Source organism: Schistocerca gregaria, chromosome 6, assembly GCF_023897955.1.
Source record: "Schistocerca gregaria isolate iqSchGreg1 chromosome 6, iqSchGreg1.2, whole genome shotgun sequence".
NCBI lineage: Eukaryota > Metazoa > Arthropoda > Insecta > Orthoptera > Acrididae > Schistocerca > Schistocerca gregaria.
The window spans coordinates 141,226,853-141,252,449 of NC_064925.1; the positions used below are offsets into that span (position 1 = coordinate 141,226,853).

Consider the following 25,597-nt stretch of genomic DNA (forward strand, 5'->3'; position numbering starts at 1 on the left):
CCATCAGGTTTGTTGAGTTGTGTGTTAGAAACCACCAAAACTGACTCTTGCTGTGATTTAGCATTAGTTTATTTCCTACGAGCCATGAACTTAGGTCATGAACTGCACGATTTGCAACCGAGCCAATGTTGCACACAACATCCTTTACTACCCAGCTAGTGTCATCAGCAAACAAAAATATTTTACACTTACTCGTAATACTAGAGGGCATATCATTTATATAAATAAGGAACAGGGGTGGCCCAAACACTGATCCCTAGGGCACCACCACACTTGAGCGTACACTACTCAGACCCCACACCACAGCCATTCTCAACATTGTGACCTTTTGCTATCTGTTGCTAAAGTAAGCGGTAAACCAATTGTGAGCTACCCCTCGTATTCCGTAATGGTCCAACTTCTGGAGCAATATTTTATGAGCAACACAATAAAATGCATTAGTTAAATCAAAAAATGTGCCTAGTGTTAGAAACCTTTTGTTTAACTCATCCAGTACCTCGCATAGAAAAGAGAACACAGAACACGACTTCTAAAGCCGAACTGTACATTTGATAGCAAATCGTCTGATATAAAATGACCAATAATCCTTACATACACAGCCACTTCAATAATTTTAGCAAATGTTGATGGCAAAGAAATAAGTCTAAAAATATCAAAATTATCCCTTTCTCCCTTTTTATAAAGCGGCTTTACTACTAAGTACTTTAATCGTTCAGGAAACTGTCCATTCCTAACGGAAAAATTACAAATATGGCTAAATACAGGGCTAACATGTGCAGTGCCATACAGTACCTTAATATTGCCGTCCAGTGTGACCGTACGGTTCTAGGTGCTATGGTCTGGAACCAAGAGACCGCTACGGTCGCAGGTTCGAATCCTGCCTCGGGCATGGATGTGTGTGATGTCCTTAGGTAAGTTACGCTTAATTAGTTCTAAGTTCTAGGGGACTGATGACCTCAGAAGTTAAGCCGCATAGTGCTCAGAGCCAAAAGAACTCTAATATTCTGCTAGGGACTCCATCATATCCTTGAGAGTCCTTAGTCTTCAGTGATTTGTTTATTAACTCAGTCTCCCCCATGTCAGTATCACAGAGCAGTATTTCAGACATCAGTCTCGGACAGGCATTTTCCAAGAAAGTTATATTATACTCCGTAGAAACAAAGTTTCCATTTAACTCACCAGCAATTCTCAGAAATTTATTGTTAAATACTATATCTGTATTTGATATATCAGTAACAGAATTATTTTTAATAGAAACTGACTTTATATTGTCGACCTTATGCTGCTGACCAGACACTTCCTTCACAACTGACGATATGGTTTTAATTTTATCCTATGAATTAGGTATTCTATTTTCATACACGTACTCATTGCCTACTTAATAATATTTTTAAGCGCCTTACAATACAGTCTACAATGGGCTACTGTAGCTTGATTGAGACTACTTCTAACATTTTGGTATACTTCCCACTTTGTTCTACATGAAATCATTATTCCACTAGTCAGCCACTCAAGGCCGCCTGTTACCGCTAGTACCACGTTTAGAACGTTCTAATGGAAAGCAACTCTCAAAGAGCATGAGAAATGTGTTAAGGGAAGCATTATATCTGTCATCTATGTTGTCGGCACAATAAACTTCCCGCCACTCTTGTTGCTTGGCGAGGTTTAAAAAACTCTCTACTACTGTTGGATTAACTTTGCTACATAGTTTGTAAATACCTCGTATATGTGCCGTTAGTTTGAGTAAAAAAGCCTTTTCGTGTTAAAATTTGTGCTTCATGGTTTGAAAGGCCATTCACCCTTTTACTAACACAATGCCCACCTAGTAACGCAGAATGAATAAGCATATAGAGTATGGCTGTGCTACTGTTCCAGTTAATTAGAAAAAGCACAGTCTGCATCAGATCGTATAAATTTATGAGATCTACCATCATTCTTTTTCTTGCACCATCATATACAAAATTTATACTCAAGTCACCACATTTAACTGATTGCTGGTACTTCCTACAAAATGAATCAGGAATCCTTGAGCAGAAATGCTCTGACACCAGAGTTATGGGACCTCTAAACAACAACAATTAGAAGTTTAATTTCACTAAATTCAAGTGCCCCTGCACAACATTCAAATATCTGTTCAGTGCAGCGGCGTGATACGTCTATGCACTCAAACGGAAGACTGTTTTTTACGTACATAGCCACTCCCCTACCCCTCAAGAAACTCCTTGAAAGACAGCGCCGCTTCCGGAACGAGAGGAAACGCCGGTCCCAGATAAAATCTGTCAGACTGATCGACGACTGGGTCGGTGTGGCGGCCAGCCTGGATGTGGCTTTTAGGCGGTTTCCCACATTCCACTAGATAAATACTTGCTCTTACTAAAGTCATGGGTGCGCTACACGAATATCTAGAAAAAAAAAATTCACTCACTTTCACATGAATAACGCTGGCAGTTGGGGTACATACATTCCGTCCTAGGTTGGAGATTGGGGGGGGGGGGGGGGGGGGCGGCGGGGTAAGAGGGTGGCGGCAATGCTACCCAGGTGATTTCACAAACATACCCACTTGATAAATACTTCGGATGATTCAGGAGACCCTGCTGCATGTTCACGACTAGGGAATGGAAGTATAATTCTGCTGGTTACCAGGGCATGTCGGAATCAGGGAAATCAGGACGTTTGTGTAACAGCCACATAAGCTTGTCAGGGACACGTTTAGAATCATGTGCTGCCCCCTTAAGACCCATTTCCTTGCTTTTGAACCGGGAGTGCCAAGTCGCGCAGAATGACTGGAAGTGACGGAAGTCAACTGACCGACCCTGGGGATCCTCCTTCCGGTCATGGAGAAGACATTAAGTTGCACTGACGCATCACCACATAAATCGCTCTCTTGTGAACCACGACGTCTTGCTCCAAAGTGAAGCCCAACCAGTTTGTAAGGCTTGTGGTATTATATTTCGATTTATCTCTTTTTTATGAGCGTCTTTTATATATTTCGCCAAGACAAAAGCAGTTTATTTAAGTGCAGACCTGCCGACTATTTTAGCTCATGACACGTTTCAAAATTATGTAAATTATCTATTATAAACTGTTAGGATGGAGATCGTAGCGTGTTGCACAATGGCTGGGGCTTCCATTTTTTGTTAGCGATCATCAAGGCACATGTATCTGCTATAGTACTTGAATGTTCCCTCTTTGAGCTCTCTCTCGTGTGTGTGTGTGTGTGTGTGTGTGTGTGTGTGTGTGTGTGTGTGTGTGTGTGTGTGTGTGTGTGTGTCCCACAAGGAAAGATTTCGAAAATACATTACCATTTTCATTCTACAATTTTTCCCACTCTTACTGATTAGAACAACATTCGTCTCCCCAGACTTTAGTACAGTCGCAAAGGTTCCCAACGTCGTGAGCCCAATAATTATACTCTACTGGCCATTAAAATTGCTACACCACGAAGATGACGTGCTACAGAGGCAAAATTTAACCGACAGGAAGAAGATGCTGTGATATGCAAAGGTTTTCAGAGCATTCACACAAGGTTGGCGCAGGTGGCAGCACCTACAACGTGCTGACATGAGGAAGTTTCCAACCGATTTCTCATACACAAATAGCAGTTGACCGGCGTTGCCTGGTGAAACGTTGTTGTGATGCCTCGTGTAAGGAGTAGAAATGCGTACCATCACGTTTCCGACTTTGATAAAGGTCGGATTGTAGGCTATGGCGATTGCGGTCTATCGTATCGCGACATTGCTGCTGGCGTTGGTCGAGATCCAATGACTCTTAGCAGAATACGGAATCGGTGGTTTCAGGAGAGTAAAAAGGAACGCCGTGCTGCATCCCAACGGCCTCGTATCAGTAGCAGTCGAGATGACAAGCGCCTTATCCGCATGTCTGTAACGGATCGTGCAGCCACGTCTCGATCCCTCAGTCAACAGATGGGGACGTTTGCAAGACAACAACCATCTGCACGAACAGTTCGACGACGTTTGCAGCAGCAAGGACTACCAGCTGGGAGACCATGGCTGCGGTTACCCTAAGCGCCGCATCACAGACAAGACGATGGTGTACTCAACGACGAAATGGGTGCACGAATGGCAAAACTTCATTTTTTCGGATGAATCCAGGTTCTGTTTACAGCATCATGATGGTCGCATCCGGGTTTGGCGACATTGCGGTGATCGCACATTGGAAGCGTGTATTCGTCATCCCCATACTGGCGTATCACCCGGCCTGATGGTATGGGATGCCATTGGTTACACGTTTCGGTCGCCTCTTGTTCACATTGACGGCACTTTGAACAGTGGTCGTTATATTTCAGATTTGTTACGACCCGTTGCTCTACCCTTCATTCGATCCCTGCGAAACCCTACATTTCAGCAGGATAATGCACGATCGCATGTTGCAGGTCCTATACGGACCTTTCTGGAGACAGAAAATGCTCGACTGCTGCCCTGGCCAGCACGTTCTCCAGATCTCTCACCAATTGAAAACGTCTGGTGAATGGTGACCGAGCAACTGGCTCGTCACAATACGCCACCCACTACTCTTAATGAACTGTGGTATCGTGTTGAAGTTGCATGGGCAGCTGTACCTGTACACGCCATCCAAGCTCTGTTTGACCAATTGCCCAGGTGTATCAAGGCCGTTATTACGGCAATAGATTGTTGTTCTGAGTAGTGATTTCTCAGGATCTATGCACCAAAATTGCGTGAAAATGTAATGACGTGTCAGTTCTAGTGCAATATACTTGTCTAGTATCATCTGCATTTCTTCTTGGTGTAGCAATTTGAATGGCCAGCAGTGTACCTTTATCTTCATCACCATGTAACTAAATTGCTGATGAGTGCCAGTTGCTTAAGATTATACCAAATAACTTAGCTCAGCTCTCACCGGAATGCAGGTGGCCTTACCTGCGGCTGTAGGGCAGCCAGCCCGGGCCGTTGGCTGTCCTGCGCGGTCGCAGGGCCACGCGTGGCGTCCATGCGGCGGAGGCGTGCGACGGTTCCGTCCCTGAAAGGAGACAGCACGCTCAGGTGCTGATGATTCAGTTATGAGGTGCTCGGTGACTACCTAGTATTCTGCTGGGCAGATAATGCAATTGTAAATTACGGGAAGCATAATTGTGTGTCTAAATTGCCTCGAGAAGACAACAAACATTTGTAGAAACCAAATTCTCAAATCATATACTGCCCAGTTCAACAAAACATGCATGTGATACGTTGGATATATATACTGAAATGCTTGTCTTGTAAATACGTGTACCTTTGTATCACCCATTCCAATTAAAAGCGATGCCGTTGTGCATCTGAAATTTACTGCGACTAAATCTCCCTTAAACGTCCGTTAAAATCGTGGTCAGATGTGGATCATCTCCTTTAAAACCATGTTCAAATGTTGTTTGCCCTAAATAGGTTATTCAGCACACCATTCACGTTAGTGTAACAACTCAATAAGACAGATAAAGTGGTACAGCTGTAGGTGCCGCGCAGGATTAGCCAAGCGGTCTAAGGCGCTGCTGTCATGGACCGTGCGGCTGGTCCCGGCGGAGGTTCGAGTCCTTCCTCAGGCATGGGTGTGTGTGTTTATCCTTAGGATAATTTAGGTTAAGTAGTGTGTAAGCTTAGGGACTGATGACCTTAGCTGTTAAGTCCCATAAGATTTCACACATATTTGAAGTAGGCTGTCTAGGTTTATATGTTGGTAATATCACGTAGCGTTCTGTATGAAACTCACTAGCTGTGCTGTGTGCAGCCTGTGGCTGGTTGTTCCATTGTGTCTAACTTTTGAAGCTTTTGTCCCATAATAACAATGCATTGGTGTCTTAAACATATTCCGCAGTGCTATTCGGCAGTGCATTTGAGTTGGCAATATTCGTATTTTGAAAAGCAGAAAATGTGTCTTAATTATTAGAGAAAACGGTGAGGATGCAAAACCTGAATCTACAGTATTTGCAAGATTGTGTCCTGTTATTTTGGAATCCTGAGGCGAGCTGTTGCCGACCGACCGATCGATCGATAATGTTTCCCTGTTCACTAATTGTTTCACTGTCTACACTATTACATGCCGGCCGCTCCATATCCCTATGCACAATTGTCAGATTACTACTTTGAATGTCTGTTAATTCATTACACGGTGGTACTGATGAGCTACGCTCGTGGTCACTATCATTTCTCAATTTACTTTGGAGCCTAGTGTTATGTTTTTCACACGTCATAATTGTCACGTATTTCACACGATGACAAGAAAAGCGCAATTTGAAGAGCAAAAATAAGAAAACACTGAAAATAATATCTAGTTAATTGCAAGCGCAGCTTCGAAATACTTGGTGCGAATCTACATGCATGCCGGAACTGTTTTACTGTACAACAATGAAAAACTACAACTACAAAGGAAATTCTCTCTACAATTACGCTCTAGCAATACACAATAGGTACACTAATTACACAAACTACAAGAAAAAATCAGAAGATTTTATGTGAGGTATCCTCGGCTAAGAGTCGACACAGGAAGCATACCAGGAACCGTGGTGTTGGCCGTCGAATGGCGCTAGCTGCGCAGCATTTGTGCACCGCCGCCGTCAGTGTCAGCCAGTTTGCCGTGGCATACGGAGCTCCATCGCAGTCTTTAACACTGGTAGCATGCCGCGACAGCGTGGACGTGAACCGTATGTGCAGTTGACGGACTTTGAGCGAGGGCGTATAGTGGCCATGCGGGAGGCCGGGTGGACGTACCGCCGAATTGCTCAACACGTGGGGCGTGAGGTCTCCACAGTACATCGATGTTGTCGCCAGTGGTCGGCGGAAGGTGCACGTGCCCGTCGACCTGGGACCGGACCGCAGCGACGCACGGATGCACGCCAAGACCGTAGGATCCTACGCAGTGCCGTAGGGGACCGCACCGCCACTTCCCAGCAAATTAGGGACACTGTTGCTCCTGGGGTATCGGCGAGGACCATTCGCAACCGTCTCCATGAAGCTGGGCTACGGTCCCGCACACCGTTAGGCCGTCTTCCGCTCACGCCCCAACATCGTGCAGCCCGCCTCCAGTGGTATCGCGACAGGCGTGAATGGAGGGACGAATGGAGACGTGTCATCTTCAGCGATGACAGTCGCTTCTGCCTTGGTGCCAATGATGGTCGTATGCGTGTTTGGCGCCGTGCAGGTGAGCGCCACAATCAGGACTGCATACGACCGAGGCACACAGGGCCAACACCCGGCATCATGGTGTGGGGAGCGATCTCCTACACTGGCCGTACTTCTCTGGTGATCGTCGAGGGGACACTGAATAGTGCACGGTACATTCAAACCGTCATCGAACTCATCGTTCTACCAGTCCTAGACCGGCAAGGGAACTTGCTGTTCCAACAGGACAATGCACGTCCGCATGTATCCCGTGCCACCCATCGTGCTCTAGAAGGTGTAAGTCAACTACCCTGGCCAGCAAGATCTCCGGATCTGTCCCCCATTGAGCATGTTTGGGACTGGATGAAGCGTCGTCTCACGCGTTCTGCACGTCCAGCACGAACGCTGGTCCAACTGAGGTGCCAGGTGGAAATGGCATGGCAAGCCGTTCCACAGGACTACATCCAGCATCTCTACGATCGTCTCCATGGGAGAATAGCAGCCTGCATTGCTGCGAAAGGTGGATATACACTGAACTAGTGCCGAAATTTTGTATTCTCTGTTGCCTGTGTCTATGTGCCTGTGGTTCTGTCAGTGTGATCATGTGATGTATCTGACCCCAGGAATGTGTCAATAAAGTTTTCCCTTCCTGGGACAATGAATTCACGGTGTTCTTATTTCAATTTCCATTTACTATTTCTGATGGACACACGTCCAGATTGTCCGATCTCAAAATTCTGCCTTCTCTCTCGCCACATCCATCACTGCTGGCGGCTCACCTCCAACTGCGCAACGGTACGCGCTGTTCACATGCAACTGCCCAACACTACAATAACGAATATTCCAACAATGCCAACCAGCCACAGATTGCACACAGCACAGTCAGCCATTTTCATACAGAGCGCTACGTGGCGTTACCAACATAAAAACCTAAACAGCCTACTTACACGGTGTTTGCTGAAACGTTAAAGAGGTGTAGAATACTATCTATTTCAGCGTCAAGTTTTCGGATTTTCAGTTATTGCTTTGAGACTGTCGAAGATTGGTAGATGGATTGCCACTGGAGTACTTTTTAATATGTTCTTTACTGACGATGATTTTTGCCATTGTGTAATATTCATACTGCAATCCTCAGAAGATAGCGTCTGACAGTAATGTTTAAATGTGAATACTGAAGCCGTGTGTAAATATTCTTGGAGGTCTAGTGGCACTGACTCTCACTTACTGTCATCGTGTGCATTCACGACCATTAAAAAGTTCTCAAAAAGGAGGACTTCTGTTCTAGACTTGTGTATAGTTTTCAGTGTGCTCGTATACCAGACTGGACAGCTCGACTCGTTTTCTCACCAGCAAAATTCTTTAGTTACATACTTTGTCATTGCCATGACTTTATTCCGCACACTAAAATACATACAGAAAAAACATTGCTGCGTTATCTTGAGTAAGACTTAATTTCTCCGTTATCTACAAGTTTACTGTCCTGTTGAGTTACCAATTGCTCAGGTGTATATGTCAAGCACCATCACTGTTTACAAATACAGCTTTCACTGCAGCCGAAGAACATGCGACATGTGCCCATCATCTGCAGGTACACAGGGGGATTTGAGGCCCAACTGAGAGAGCTGGTTCTAGTATCATACACCAGCAAACTAAATGAGCTCTTGACTCACCTAGTGGTATAGTTCCCAATCACGCAGCTCGGAGGACTAATGTCATTTGCTTGAAATTGGCTGTAGACACCACTGCTGAGCTTGTTCATTTTGTGTTGTAGCTAACGCATAAACAGCGTCTACTATATCTATTTAATTGAATTGATGTACCATGTATTCGAAAACTATATCTGCAAGGCCTACAATTTATGAATGTCTTAAATCTAGAAGCATTTTGTTGAGATGAGTTGAGGGCGACCAGCTCTCCAGTTTTCTCCGGATCTCTCGTATTACAGCAGTTTTCCTTTAATCATCCTGACTCCTTTAACGACTGCCTCTTCCTCCGGTGTACTTTCCAGTGACCACTGCAATAAATATTAATCGTGCAATGTGCTATCGGTAGTTTTATGTCCCTGACCGACAAATCTCTAAACATTTTTCTACATTAATCGATGCTAAATTCGGAATATAGACTTTTACCTGTTCTGTTATGGAGAAAAGACGGCTTGGCCCAAGGCAGTGTGAGACGTGGAGACAGAATAACATAGTCTACGCGTCTAGAGAGGCCGTGAGAGGGGGAACGTTTCCTTGTTTCTCGGTCAGTACTGATAGCCAATAGATGTGGGCACCTCGCACTAATCACCAGCTATCGTGTAAATAAATCCCGGAAGCAACAAGAATCTGTGAAAGTGGATACTCGCTACGTTATTTACTGGCTCACACAACCTTACTTTGCGCTATGTAAATGTGACTTCTACATCACTCATAGGAGTAATGACGACTGCAGCTAACCATTCTTGTACCGAAGGTCATAATACGAACGAAAAAGAAGTTAAGGCATTCCAAAAATAGCTCAAATGTTTTGATAATGGCAGCAAAGACATTACAAACGTTTTAGATGAACCAGCAATAACTTTTCATAATGTCAGACATAGAACGACATAAGCATGGACTGTGGAAACAAATTATCGAAGGAAGTTTACCATGGCTCTAATTTGGCTGTATTTGTGGTCGAACTAAGACAGAGAAGTTGTGAAAAGGTTTTAACTCCAAAAAGTGTTCAGAATTTCACTGGTGTCTTGAAAGACACAGCTGAAACAAGCTAGTTTTTCTCAATTGCAACCGATGCCTCCAGTTACAAAACAGAATGATGTTCATCAAGTTATAAGCTATTTTGATCCTGAAAGGTAACGAAGAATAGACTTACAGACTTCACTGAACGGCCTGATGAAACAGCTAATGGTGTTCACAGTCTGATCAAATCGTCATTGAATTTTCGTAATTTGGTATAAAGTTATTAATATATTAGTCATATTATAGTTTTCTTTTCACAATTTCAGTTTGTTAATTCGATTGGTTAAATCAAAATTCTGAGATGACCAATCAGATGTATCAACACCCATATAAAACTTTTCAGATGGTTATGGGACAGGATCTATCAGGGTGGAAGTCTTGACTATTAGGCTAGGTGAGAAAGCGACAAATGTGTTTTTAGATGGAACAGAACTCAGCTAGTAGTATCACGTATCTGTGAAAATTGTGAAAACTATTTTAATGTCCTCTATTGACATTCCTGCAACAGGCGTATGTTATCATTGCACCCGTCCTTAGTTTCAAAATGCACACTCAAGTGGAATTATTGTGTATTTAGTAAAGAGAATGAACACCAATTATCAGTGCAGCTTGGTGCTTAATATATTCATCAGTAATTAAATGGCTCCCATCATGCAGCCTCTCTGGTTGCAGTACTACAGAATTGGTAGACAATGTAGACTGAACCAAATGCAACACAGCAATTTCCAAAATTATAAGATTATCGTTGAAGAATTCTGCATTTTAATGTAATACTTACGATACATAAACTGGTTTATCAGCACTGGTTTTCGACTGAATTTACTATCTAGCAGAATGAGTAAGCACTGTTGCTGTTGGTGGTAGCCGGGGTCAATGAACGATGTTGTTAGGGATGTATGCAGAAGAGTCAGTGCTCCAGTAAGTGGACGTTGCGCACTTCCAATGATGTCGGTCGAAACGTGATGCGAATAATGTGGCTACAGATGAGTTTCCCATAAAACAAAAAGACGTGATTGGATGAAAAAGGTTTGTGTTACATAGCGTTAACACGCAACATGATAACTGAGCGCTACCTTTATGAAGTCCATCCAACAAACCATTCACAGTTACAGTTACCGACATAAAAAAGATCATGTTTCTGCGAAGTCATTTCACCATCTTACATAAACTAAAAGTGGTGTACAAAATCGACGACTCGTTAGAGAGATGGGCGTTGATAAGCATTTCAAAATAATCGCCAAGCAAAGAGAGGTTTCAATATAAATGACCATGAAATTTTTCCGTCTCTCTGGAAGTCAGCATGTGTAATGTTCAGAATTTGGAACGTATTAAACCATGTGCTGTCAATAAAATAATACATGAGAGACAAAAATTAAAAGCTGGTTGTGAGATCGATGAACCAAACATCCCTACTCCATTTTTCTTCACCGAGATGACTATCATAAACAACTTGTTCCTAAGGATTTGGCACCCGTTAATGAAAGCACTCAAGTTGGTGGTGGAGAAAGAAGTGTTCATTTCACAACTAGAAGTAAAATTCAAACTCCCGAGAGCAAATAAATCGACACATGGAAGACTCACGTACTGGTAGCAGATCAGTCGCAGAGCAGAAAATTTTCAAGACTACATTGGACTTGCGGTTTGTTTTGGAAAGCGACAGACAACTCTGAGTTACCGCCATGACAGCAATTACTTTAACTAATAAACCTTCCAATTGACTTCCTTCCCATGCACCTGCTAAACTGATTTTGCCCATTAACTGTGTTTGTTGTTGATAGTCTGTATATAAGGTTATCACAGTTATCAGAATCTAAATGAACATTAATGCTGAAATAGTTTTAATGTGATAATGGCCCTGTCATTATTTTGTGAATTGTTTACAGGTGATTAATGCTCAACACGGAATTGATCTTTTATAAAGGTTACGACACAAGTTTATTGATTGAAATTGGACAAAAATATATGTTAAGCGTAATGACAGAAATAAAACATGACCTGATGGCAGCACAAATATGCAACAACCAGTTAACGACCCTGTGTGGTGGCTGGTTGGCTAAGACTAGGTTTGACTGTTTGAACAATTTACTCTGGTTCCAAAATACGGATAACGCGATTTGAAATTATCTAACGCTGAATAGACCTCGATGGATTTATTCTACACAGATGTTATACTGCGTTGGTGTAGCTGAGAACAAGTGTCGAGATTGTGATAAGTTTGCCCTAACAAGCCAGAATAGCAATACAATACTTCTTTTCTCGATGTGCGGCATTGCCTCATGTGTCAGTCGTGGTTCAAGCATCAGCAGAATACCGATATACAGTGCCCTGTAGTTGCCTATCAAAGGGACAAAAAGTGCTAAGTCGCTGCTAGCCATCTGTCAGACGGATCGCGATCACTCTCTCTAGTGGAGCCAGGAAATCTCGCAGATTCCAGCGTGTGACGCTCCCCTTCGCTGGTCATACCATTGACCAATTTCACTTACTTACATGGTGTGTGCACAAGGAGATCAAATGCCAAATTGGCACACCTGTCACAAATACATTTGCCCCCGCAGCAGTGAGTTGTCCGAGATGACAGGTTTAAACTGTTGCCACAGCTATGCCCTCACCACAGGAGCCCCAGTCAAGACCAATGCTAGTGCCGAGTCACACTCAGGTTAAGTGTCCAAAGTGGACCCCATTCATAATAAAAGCTACGACCAGAATCCTCTCCAGACCAGAATCTGAATAAGAACATCCACTCAATGCAGCAGTCTGAAATCAGAAGACGAACCTCATTTTCCATAAAACCCCGGTAAACTCCTAAAACCATTCCCGGAATCACCTCCACAAGGGTTTCGTGCCAATCACAAGACACCACGAGCTCTACGTCTCCCCTCTAACTCGTCTGCTATACTAATCGACCAATCCTGCTCAATGTTAACAATATTCTTCTATTTTTAGGAGAAGTAGCCAATCCCTGACTCGCAAATTCCCATTCAGACAGGAGGAGACATTGTGCTCCTGACTTGTTTGTTCCCATGGCCACTTTAGGCACCAAGTTATTTTGAGTTTCTGTAAAGCTCTAACGTGAACGACACATTTATCAGGGCGATCATTATCTGAGCAGCCTGAATTTCATGGCGTGTCCGATCTGGGGTCCTGTCCAAACCAAGAGAAGTGCTTATGTGTCCCAGCATAGATCGTTTCAGAGCCGCAATAAATGTTACTTACTTGTAAAATTGTTTTGAAGCCCTGAGGCTTCCTAAAAGCTCTGCAGGCTGAGGGATAACAGCACCTTACAGCTCCCTCAGTAGTGTCCTGCCCACCGTGAACATGGAAACTCGCAAATTTTTATGGCCTCCATCCCTGTTCAGAGAGGCCATTTACGACACTGTCGTAATGCATTGCTTTGGCGGCCTAGAGAGATATCTCTTGCACCCCTTGCCTCTGCTATGACAAGAGGCGCCCAGCAGGTAGGTCCAGATAGGCCGTTTTTCCGCCCTGTCGACCGAATGCATCCCGTCGCACCATGGGAGAACTTCTTGGGCATAGCATCCTGTCCCTAGTAATGCTTAGAGATGTTGCTTTACCTAATAGCTGCATGTGGCTTTCAGCCTCAAATGTTCACTGCAAGGTTTACTGTTAAATGACCAATTGCCTGCTCGTTCCAACTCTACAAAAATATTATTCCAATGAGAGCCATCATAAACACCGCACATGCATTAACAATGTACACTCCTCCGTCAATGTCTGCTCATGCTGGTAACTTCCTGCCATCTCTCAAACAAGACGTCCTGGATGAAAAATCAACATCAAATTGTACCCCTGCATATGGAGAATAAGGAGTGACTCGTCTTTTCGCAACTTTTACAAATGGCCACCCAACAATCTGGAATTCTGGATGTGTCATATTATCCTTCGGATTTTTGTCAAGAAAAAATTACCTTTGTCCACATCCAGTGATATCAAAACAATGTTTCTTATTAGGTCATTTGTTACATTTATACGAGACCATCATGAATGACAAGAATGCGATTGTTATCTGGTTGTCTGCAGTCTTACGAACGAAGCTATTATGTTGGTGCATACGTTCGTAGTGTTTTTCTTTTGGATGTTGATATTCCGGAGGATATGGTTTTATTAATCGATTGTAAGAGTTGCTCTTTGAGTTTTCATTTCGTCATTTAGAGATAGTGAGGGGAGCTGTGGGCGCTAGAAAATGGAGTACCAAGTGAATAAATTGGAACATATTCGACATATTCTTCTATTTGAGTTCAACAGAATGGTGACAGCAGGAGAAAAATCCAAATACATTTGCACAGTGTGTGGCAATAATGCCGTTGAACAGTGAATGTCAAGAAAATGGTTTCTCGTTTTAAGTAGGAATGTTTTGACATTAGTGACTCTCCACATTCAGGAAGATCTTTGGGGTTTGATGAAGACCTTTTAAACGCATTAATCCACAATGATACATGTCAGTGTGCTCAAGAACTGGCAAATGTGATGAACTGTGATCATTCCACCATCGTGCGACATCTTTATGCAATAGGGAAGGTCAAAACGTGCGTGATGGGTACCACATGCTCTATCAAGGGAACCTCCCCATCGGACCCCCCTCAGATTTAGTTACTATTTGGCACAGTGGATAGGCCTTGAGAAACTGAACACAGATCAATCGAGAAAACAGGAAGAAGTTGTGTGGAACTATGAAAAAAAATAAGCAAAATATACAAAAGGAGTAGTCCATGTTCAAGATAGGCAGCATCAAGGAGAGTGTGAGCTCAGAAGGCGCCGTGGTACCGTGGTTATCGTGAGCAACTTCGGAAGGAGAGGTCCTTCGTTCAAGTCTTCCCTCGAGTGAAAAGTTTAATTTTTTATTTTCGGATAATTATTATCTGTCCGTCCGTCCGTCCGATGCGAGGTAACTTCGCCGTAGTATGGGGACCGCAAGAGAAATACTTTGTGAAAAGATTCTATGATTTTGCGAAGCTGCACAGGTACACAGAGCAGTATTGTTTACGTGATCGTGTGTCAATTATCAAAGTTCAGACACTCACATATAATCAACTTCGCTCTCCAAAATTCACGGACCTGTTCAGACTTGCTTGGACATATGCAGGATTTGACGGTCTACACACTGAAAAATTTGAATACGTTAAAAACATATGTTCTGACAGTGCACAGGGAAAACTGTGCGACTGTGAAACTGTTGCATTCATTTGTTGCAATTTATGTGAGAAACTCCTATGTTTTCATCACTTTTATGGGAGTGATTATCATATCCACAAGAAAACCTAAATCGGGCAAGGTAGAAGAATCTTTTTACCCATTCGGCAAGTGTACAAGTTAGGTAGGTCGACAACATAATCCTGTCATGTGACGCACATGCCGTCACCATTGTCGTATAGAATATATCAGACATGCTTTCCTGTGGAGGAATCGGTTGACCTATGGCCTTGCGATCAAATGTTTTCGGTTCCCATTGGAGAGGCACGTCCTTTCGTCTACTAATCGCACGGTTTTGCGGTGCTGTCGCAAAACACAGACACTAGACTTATTATAGTGAACAGAGACGTCAATTTACTTTCGGAGCGTCCCTCATACAGGTGGCTCCCTATTGACTGCATTTCTTACATGTATCGCGTTTACAAGTCTATAAATATGATCATTGTTAAGATTAACGTGAGTGATAAGACGCCCAGAATCATATAAATTCGGCTGATGGGATTGTGTAAATTGCTACAACTCAAATTTTTTCTTGCATCACAGTTGAAATTAACGGTATTGTCAACTCTTTCACTACATTACATTACATCTAAATGGTTATTCATAAGTATCAACCTGGTTTTAAAAGACGACTGCAAGAAAACAAAATATACAGAAAAATGACACGTATGACTGAACAGAGAACCACACCAAGTTTTGATTCGAAGTGGTGTAGGCTACAACATTTCTGAACATGTGAGGAAATCGCCTGCCCCATTTTGTAGCAAGGAATTAAATCGCACCTGCAAGAAAGCAACACAGTGAGCAGATTTCGGCAGCAGGCTGCAGACGTTGAGATTTTCCAATGAATTGCATGCACGTGTATATTGACGTTTGCCGCAGTCCAAATGGTGCTCAAATTGGAAACTTGTAATGTGAGTTAAAAACTTAGAAAGTGCTTTCTCCAGTGATACGTGTGTGTCTTGTAGTTTCCCCATAGTCGTCTTCTGAAGCCTTGGAGAAACTTACAAATAACCCCGTACTGAACGTGAAACCAGATGAGGAAGCCTACACGAGGTAAGGTGACTTTGTGCGACGGGACTGACCTTGAACCGACCCCACGACGCTGCGCCGGTCGCGGTCCACCCCGGTGCCCGACGGCTGCGCCCGAGACGACGTTTTGGCGCCCAACGGAGACGACACTTGGCTCAGCCGCGCCTGTCGCAGAGGCAACCCGTAAAGAACGCTAGCTGTCTGCGCTAGTGCTTGCCGATCGGAAAAGTACAACGAGGTTTCTACAAATGTGACTGCAAGAAGATTCTGAGAGACACCATATACAACAAATCTGTCCCATTACGCCTCTAAGACGCAACCATCTATTTCGACAGCCCACAACGTGTAGCAAAGTCTACCATATACAGGGTGTTCCATTGAACGTGACCGGTCCAAATATCTCACGAAATAAGCGTCAAACGAAAAAACTACAAAGAACGAAACTCTTCTAGCTTGAAGGGGGAAACCAGATGGCGCTATAATTGGCCCGCTAGATGGCGCTGCCATAAGTCAAACGAATGTCAATTGCGTATTTCATTATTACATATTCCTGTAGTACGTAAACAAATACGAATGCTTTTAGTTAGACCACTTTTTTCGCTTTGTGATATGTTGTTGTTGTTGTCTTCAGTCCTGAGACTGGTTTGATGCAGCTCTCCATGCTACTCTATCCTGTGCAAGCTGCTTCATCTCCCAGTACCTACTGCAACCTACATCCTTCTGAATCTGCTTAGTGTACTGATCTCTCGGTCTCCCTCTACGATTTTTACCCTCCACGCTGCCCTCCAATGCTAAATTTGTGATCCCTTGATGCCTCAAAACATGTCCTACCAACCGATCCCTTCTTCTAGTCAAGTTGTGCCACAAACTTCTCTTCTCCCCAATCCTATTCAATACCTCCTCATTAGTTACGTGATCTATCCACCTTATCTTCAGTATTCTTCTGTAGCACCACATTTCGAAAGCTTCTATTCTCTTCTTGTCCAAACTAGTTATCGTCCATGTTTCACTTCCATACATGGCTACACTCCAAACAAATACTTTCAGAAACGACTTCCTGATACATAAATCTATATTCGATGTTAACAAATTTCTCTTCTTCAGAAACGCTTTCCTTGCCATTGCCAGTCTACATTTTATATCCTCTCTACTTCGACCATCATCAGTTATTTTACTTCCTAAATAGCAAAACTCCTTTACTACTTTAAGTGTCTCATTTCCTAATCTAATTCCCTCAGCATCACCCGATTTAATTTGACTACATTCCATTATCCTCGTTTTACTTTTGTTAATGTTCATCTTATATCCTCCTTTCAAGACACTGTCCATTCCATTCAACTGCTCTTCCAAGTCCTTTGCCGTCTCTGACAGAATTACAATGTCATCGGCGAACCTCAAAGTTTTTACTTCGTCTCCATGAATTTTAATACCTACCCCAAATTTTTCTTTTGTTTCCTTTACTGCTTGCTCAATATACAGATTGAATAACATCGGGGAGAGGCTACAACCCTGTCTCACTCCTTTCCCAACCACTGCTTCCCTTTCATGCCCCTCGACTCTTATTACTGCCATCTGGTTTCTGTACAAATTATAAATAGCCTTTCGCTCCCTGTATTTTACCCCTGCCACCTTTAGAATTTGAAAAAGAGTATTCCACTCAACATTGTCAAAAGCTTTCTCTAAGTCTACAAATGCTAGAAACGTAGGTTTGCCTTTTCTTAATCTTTCTTCTAAGGTAAGTCGTAAGGTCAGTATTGCCTCACGTGTTCCAACATTTCGACGGAATCCAAACTGATCCTCCCCGAGGTCTGCATCTACCAGTTTTTCCATTCGTCTGTAAAGAATTCGCGTTAGTATTTTGCAGCCGTGGCTTATTAAACTGATAGTTCGGTAATTTTCACATCTGTCAGCACCTGCTTTCTTTGGGATTGGAATTATTATATTCTTCTTGAAGTCTGAGGGTATTTCGCCTGCCTCATACATCTTGCTCACCAGCTGGTAGAGTTTTGTCATGACTGGCTCTCCCAAGGCCGTCAGTAGTTCTAATGGAATGTTGTCTACTCCGGGGGCCTTGTTTCGACTCAGGTCTTTCAGTGCTCTGTCAAACTCTTCACGCAGTATCGTATCTCCCATTTCGTCTTCATCTACATCCTCTTCCATTTCCATAATATTGTCCTCAAGTACATCGCCCTTGTATAAACCTTCTATATACTCCTTCCACCTTTCTGCCTTCCCTTCTTTGCTTAGAACTGGGTTGCCATCTGAGCTCTTGATATTCATACACATGGTTCTCTTCTCTCCAAAGGTCTCTTTAATTTTCCTGTAGGCAGTATCTATCTTTCCCCTAGTGAGATAAGCTTCTACATCCTTACATTTGTCCTCTAGCCATCCCTGTTTAGCCATTTTGCACTTCCTGTCGATCTCATTTTTGAGACGTTTGTATTCCTTTTTGCCTGCTTCATTTACTGCATTTTTATATTTTCTCCTTTCATCAATTAAATTCAATATTTCTTCTGTTACCCAAGGATTTCTAGCAGCCCTCGTCTTTGTACCTACTTTATCCTCTGCTGCCTTCACTACTTCATCCCTCAGAGCTACCCATTCTTCTTCTACTGTATTTCTTTCCCCTATTCCTGTCAATTGTTCCCTTATCCTCTCCCTGAAACTCTGCACAACCTCTGGTTCTTTCAGTTTATCCAGGTCCCATCTCCTTAATTTCCCACATTTTTGCAGTTTCTTCAGTTTTAATCAACAGGTCATAACCAATAGATTGTGGTCAGAGTCCACATCTGCCCCTGGAAATGTCTTACAACTTAAAACCTGGTTCCTAAATCTCTGTCTTACCATTATATAATCTATCTGATACCTTTTAGTATCTCCAGGGTTCTTCCATGTATACAACCTTCTTTCATGATTCTTAAACCAAGTGTTAGCTATGATTAAGTTGTGCTCTGTGCAAAATTCTACTAGGCGGCTTCCTCTTTCATTTCTTAGCCCCAATCCATATTCACCTACTATGTTTCCTTCTCTCCCTTTTCCTACACTCGAATTCCAGTCACCCATTACTATTAAATTTTCGTCTCCCTTCACTATCTGAATAATTTCTTTTATTTCATCGTACATTTCTTCAATTTCTTCATCATCTGCAGAGCTAGTTGGCATATAAACTTGTACTACTGTAGTAGGTGTGGGCTTCGTATCTATCTTGGCCACAATAATGCGTTCACTATGCTGTTTGTAGTAGCTTACCCGCATTCCTATTTTCCTATTCATTATTAAACCTACTCCTGCATTACCCCTATTTGATTTTGTGTTTATAAGCCTGTTGTCACCTGACCAGAAGTCTTGTTCCTCCTGCCACCGAACTTCACTAATTCCCACTATATCTAACTTTAACCTATCCATTTCCCTTTTTAAATTTTCTAACCTACCTGCCCGATTAAGGGATCTGACATTCCACGCTCCGATCCGTAGAACGCCAGTTTTCTTTCTCCTGATAACGACATCCTCCTGAGTAGTCCCCGCCCGGAGATCCGAATGGGGGACTATTTTACCTCCGGAATATTTTACCCAAGAGGATGCCATCATCATTTAATCATACAGTAAAGCTGCATGTCCTCGGGAAAAATTACGGCTGTAGTTTCCCCTTGCTTTCAGCCGTTCGCAGTACCAGCACAGCAAGGCCGTTTTGGTTAATGTTGCAAGGCCAGATCAGTCAATCATCCAGACTGTTGCCCCTGCAACTACTGAAAAGGCTGCTGCCCCTCTTCAGGAACCACACGTTTGTCTGGCCTCTCAACAGATACCCCTCCGTTGTGGTTGCACCTACGGTACGGCCATCTGTATCGCTGAGGCACGCAAGCCTCCCCACCAACGGCAAGGTCCATGGTTCATGGGGGGCTTTGTGATAGATGACGCTGTAATCATCACAAACATATGGCTCACAATTTTAGACGAAGAGTTGGTAACAGGTAGGTATTTTAAATTAAAATACAGAACGGAGGTACGTTCGAACATTTAATTTCGATTGTTCCTATGTGATACATGTAACTTTGTGAACTTATCATTTCTGAGAACGCATGCTGTTACAGCGTGAGTACCTGTAAATACCACATTATTGCAATAAATACTCCAAATGATGTCCGTCAACCTCAATGCATTTGGCAATACGTGTAACGATATTACATTCAACAGCGAGTAGTTCGCCTTCGGTAATGTTCGCACATGCATTGACAATTCCATGACGCATGTTGTCAGGCATTGTCGGTGGATGACCATAGCAAAATCCTTCAACTTTCTCCACAGAAAGAAATCCGGGGACGTCAGATCCGGTGAACGTGCCAGCCATGGTATGGTGCTTCGACGACCAGTCCACCTGTCATGAAATATGCTATTCAATACCGCTTCAACCGCACGCGAGCTATGTGCCGGGCATACATCATTTTGGAAGTACATCGCCATTCTGTCATGCAGTGGAACAACTTGTAGTAACATCGGTAAAACATTACGTAGGAAATCAGCATACACTGCACCATTTAGATTGCCATCGATGAAATGGGGGCCAATTATCCTTCCTATCATAACGTCGCACCATACATTAACCTGCCAAGATCACTGATGTTCCACTTGTCGCAGCCATCGTGGGTTTTCCGTTACCCAATAGTGCATATTATGCCGGTTTACGTTACCGCTGTTGGTGAATGACGCTTCGTCGCTAAATAGAACGAGTGCAAAAAATTTGTCATCGTCCCGTACTTTCTCTTGTTCCCATTGGGAGAACTGTATATGACGTTCAAAGTCGTCGCCATGCAATTCCTGGTGCATTGAAATATGGTACGGGTGCAATCGATGTTGATGTAGCAATTTGTCTGCTACTGATGTGCGGATTAGACGCGACAGCAGCTAAAACACCTACTTGGGCATCATCATTTGTTGCAGGTCGTGGTTGACGTTTCACATGTGGCTGAACACTTCCTGTTTCCTTAAATAACCTAACTATCCCGCGAACGGTGCGGACACTTGGATGATGTCATCCAGGATACCGAGCAGCATACATAGCACTCTCCCGTTGGGTATTTTGATCACAATAGCCATACATCAACACGATATCGACCTTTTTCGCAATTGGTAAACGGTCCATTTTAACACCGATAATGTATCACGAAGCAAATACCGTCCGCACTGGCGGAATGTTACGTGATACCACGTACTTACACGTTTGTGACTATTACAGCGCCATCTATCAGAAAGCAAAAAAAGTGGTCCAACTAAAACATTCATATTTCTTTACGTACTACACGGATTGTAATAAACAATAGGGGTTCGTATTTAAAAAACGCAGTTGATATCCATTTGACCTATGCCAGCGTGTGTGTATAAAAAGATGAAGCCTTTGTGTTTTCTTTCAGGAGCAAAGAGCCTATGAGCTCTGGACAATAACTTGAGGCCACAAAGATGGTCGTTATGAACTCTGTAAAAAAAAGACTGTAATGAGTATAATGTATAATCTCCATTGTAAACTTCGTAGATTTACTGTCTTAGTTTTTAAATTTTTTTGTGTATCTTTACCTTAAGAATTGTCTTAATCTACGAATGAGAGATCGCCCTATTTGTGTAATCCTAATAATCAAATGATAGGAATACTGTGTTTGATCAATGTAAATCTGTAAAGTACTCAATCCCATAATGTTAACGGCGACATGTGAATCTTGGTAATCTCCTTGATTTCCAAGATTCCCATGGAAGGCAATGTAACTTTATGTGATTGCCTTATTTCAAATCATTCACTAATCGAGCAGTCGCTTGGCAACAGCTACAATTAGCAAATAATGTTACGAGGATGTAAAAGGTGAACGACCTGTGACGTAACTTGTTTATTGTCGAAGCGCCGTCAGAGATGCAGTGACTTATTGACTTTGAAAACCGCGGCGCGAAAAACGGACAGAAGAAGAATACTTTTACATTTTTTTTTATGTACGTGATATAATCGATGAACATTTACTCATTGTTCTCTTGTCTCTTGTAACTTGTGTCGGACGCGCATGTCTTGCCGTCGTATTATTATCGTTAAAAATAATATTATTTTAGTGTAAAGTAAAAGTGCAATACTAAAAGTGCAATACTGCATAGCAGTAAATTTATTGTGCGACGTGTATGTGAAAACGTCAAAGGAATTATTGTCATTACGAGAAGAGAAGTGCCAGTCAAAACGACATCCATGTTAAAATTCTTCATTGTAGTGTAAGTTCATCTATTAATTGCCATAAATTCAGATTTAAATGGAATTGGTGTATGGACTATTTATCTAATATAGAATGTATGTCTCACCTTCTTCATGAAGTTATTTAACTTTCTTTATGTTTCTGCCAAATAGAGAGTTCACAGTCACGAATTCTGTCGTCGAAATCGGACGGAAGTTGTATGCGGCGAAATATTTTTTCCGCGCCATATTCTACTGGTAAATGCATGATAAACTACGGTCCCTTAGGAAATTCATGTTGAGCTATTCAAAAATAATTATATTTTGAATAGGCATTTACTCTCCTCTGCAATGCAACTTCCGACTGATCAGACGATCCAACAAGAAACAGCCGCACACGGTCGGCGTTCGCAAATATATTTCCACCGCTGATTATAGCTATATGTTAGAGCACAAAAGTAAACATATTGTTATAATTAGCGACTACGAACGGGGACATTTATAACTGTATGTTTAGGTATACATATTACGTAAACATATTGTTATAAACGCCATCTAGCGGGCAAACCATAGCGCCATCTGTTTTTCGCCTTAAAGCTAGACAAGTTTCGTTCTTTGTAGTTTTTCCGTTTGACGCTTATTTCGTTAGATGTTTGGCCCGGTCACTATCAATGGACCACCCTGTAGTTCGTGATTCTCTTAACGGTGCTTTCCTCAGAACCCAATAGTAAAAAGTACCAGAATCCATATGATACGAAGGGCAGGAAAAAGATTATTATTGAAGGTAGGAGACGAGGTACTGGCAGAAGTAAAGCTGTGAGTAGCGGGCGTGAGTCGTGCTTCGGTAGCTCAGTTGGTAGAGCACTTGCCCGCGAAAGGCAAAGGTCCCGAGTTCGAGTCTCGGTCGGGCACACAGTTTTAATCTGCCAGGAAGTTTCATATCAGCGCACACTCCGCTGCAGAGTGAAAATCTCATTCTGGAAACATCCCCCAGGCTGTGGCTAAGCCATGTCTCCGCAATATCCTTTCTTTCAGGAGTGCTAGTTCTGCATGTCTCGCAGGAGAGCTTCTGTGAAGTTTGGAAGGTAGGAGACGAGGTACTGGCCGAAGTAAAGCTGTGAGTACCGGGCGTGAGTCGTGCTTCGGTAGCTCAGTTGGACAGTCGGCTCTCAGCCGTGGCAGCGTGCGGACGGCCCCGTGCTCCGCTGCAGGTTTGTTTACTTCCGCGTCGTAGCCTTAAGGCTTGTGTCCGTCCACCGCGAGCAACATGTCGAGCGCTTACCGCCGTGCGACCCTTAAAGTTTCCTCCCCAGCTGAACATGCGCGACCTCGTGCACATGAAGTTGAAACGTTCCTACGTGAAGAAGTTCGTTTAGATCCTAACCACGTTATCGGAATCCATTTTTCGATCACGAGTAGTGTCGTTCATATTAAAATGACAAACACCGAGGTGTGTGAAGATGTTATTCGCCGCCATACCAATGGACTTAAGTTCAAATACTCTGATGGTCACGTCGGAGCAGTAACACTTGAACTCGCAGAGTACGGTCAACGCACGATTAGGGTGTTTGAACTACCATTTGAAGTGCCGAAGGACGCAGTTGTCTCTGCGTTACAACCATACGGTAACGTCATCGGTTACGTAGAGGAAAAATGGCAAACCTTCACGACCTACCATGTCCTTAATGGTGTGCGTCAGGTAAAAATTGAACTGAAAAAACATATACCATCATACCTGACAATTGGCGGTGTGCGAGCCATTGTCATGTACGACGGCCAACCCCGAACATGTGCGGGTTGTGGACAAGAAGGCCACCTCAGATCCGCCTGCATGCGACGCCGCCTGATCCAAACGCCGGCCGGCGAGGCAGCGTCCCCAGCGGTGATCACTCAGATCCCGGTCACATATGCCAAGGCTGCCCAGGAAGGTAGCACCTCTACACAGGGTCTTCCTGCTCTGTTGACGTCGTCTGATCAGGCAGATGCAACCGCTACTGAGATTCCTTCTGAGGTGCCACAGACGCCAGATCCTGACCTTCCACATCATCGCAGCACTGTGACTGAAAATGCTGCTGAGATGGACGTTGATCCGGGAGTGGTACCTACTTCTGCTTTCCTTCAGACTGGTCCGGAGTCAGACGAAGGCCACCCGCAATCAGACTCGGAACGACCTGTTCGAAAACAAGGGTCGACACGAAAGAGAAAGAAACGTAGCCGTACACCCCCTGATGAATCCATTCTCCGGATGGATGCCAGAGATGCAGAACCGAAGATGGATGATAAACCGCTCTATGATGTCCAAACGTCTGATGCGAACGACCCGCCACAGGCGACCACTGGCAACGACCACCCCTCCTTACTGGCGCCGTCGCCCCCACAAGTCGAAGTTGAAGAAAGTCTATATGCTGAGCCGAAAAATACGTCTCCTCTCCACATGGATGATGTACACAGTCGGTACCCTACCGCAGTATCAGTCTCCTGGGCAGACGACGTGGAGATCGAAGGGACTGGGGTGGACGGTGCTGATGATGGGGCGCCCCCATCGGTTGCGCCCGCGCCCGCAAACTCTCCACAATAGCAACCTCTTCCGCGGACCGGCAAGATCGACGACCTCTCGCTCCTGAAGAAGCAGCCCCACCTGTGCCTGTGGGACTCCAACACCAGCATTATCGTGTCGCAACGATTAACCTCGCGACCATTCGAGCGCCCCACAAACTAGCGCTGCTCCGCGATATGATTTATGATGCGGACATTGATATTGCGCTTTTTCAGGAAGTGCATGTCGCCGATTTTTCACCACCACATGGCTTCACGGCGCATCTTTCTCCCGCTTCGGACACCGGTAGTGGTGTTGCCATCATCTTACGAGAAGGTCTTCCTGCCGAAGATGTCCTATACCTCCCCAACGGCAGAGGTATGGCCCTTACTCTCTTTGGTGTACGCATCGTCAACATTTATGCGCCGTCGGGCTCCAGCTACCGTCGTGAACGCAATGCCTTCTTTGCAGATGAAGTTACACCACTTTTTATGGGACCACACGATGACTGGGTCATGGGTGGAGACTTAAACTGCACCCAGCGACCTCAGGATCAATTGCCGCGTCACTCACCATGCGCAGCTTTGGAAACAGTCGTGACGCGGCTACAATTTGTCGACACGTGGAGACATGTTCACGGTGATCGTTTGGGCTTTACGTACTACACTGCGCACTCCTCTAGCCGACTGGATCGCATCTACATCTCGCGATCCCTAATTCAACACACACGACAGGCTGAAATCTGGCCTGTTGCTTTCTCAGATCATGAGGCTTACTTCTGTGACGTTGT

The 25,597-nt window shown here is 43.7% G+C and overlaps 1 protein-coding gene across 6 annotated transcripts in view; it reads right to left on the reverse strand.

Annotated features, from left to right (window-relative positions):
* LOC126278426 (uncharacterized) overlaps window positions 1-25,597 on the reverse strand; it is a 140,424-nt gene that overhangs the window by 39,128 nt on the left and 75,699 nt on the right. For all 6 annotated transcript variants that reach the window (XM_049978540.1, XM_049978536.1, XM_049978537.1 and 3 more), the window contains exons 7-8: window positions 16,126-16,237; window positions 4,899-4,998 (exon numbers count right to left, since the gene is read on the reverse strand). In XM_049978540.1, the coding sequence (XP_049834497.1) occupies window positions 4,899-4,998; window positions 16,126-16,237 (212 nt within the window). The remainder of the gene's footprint in view (window positions 1-4,898; window positions 4,999-16,125; window positions 16,238-25,597) is intronic.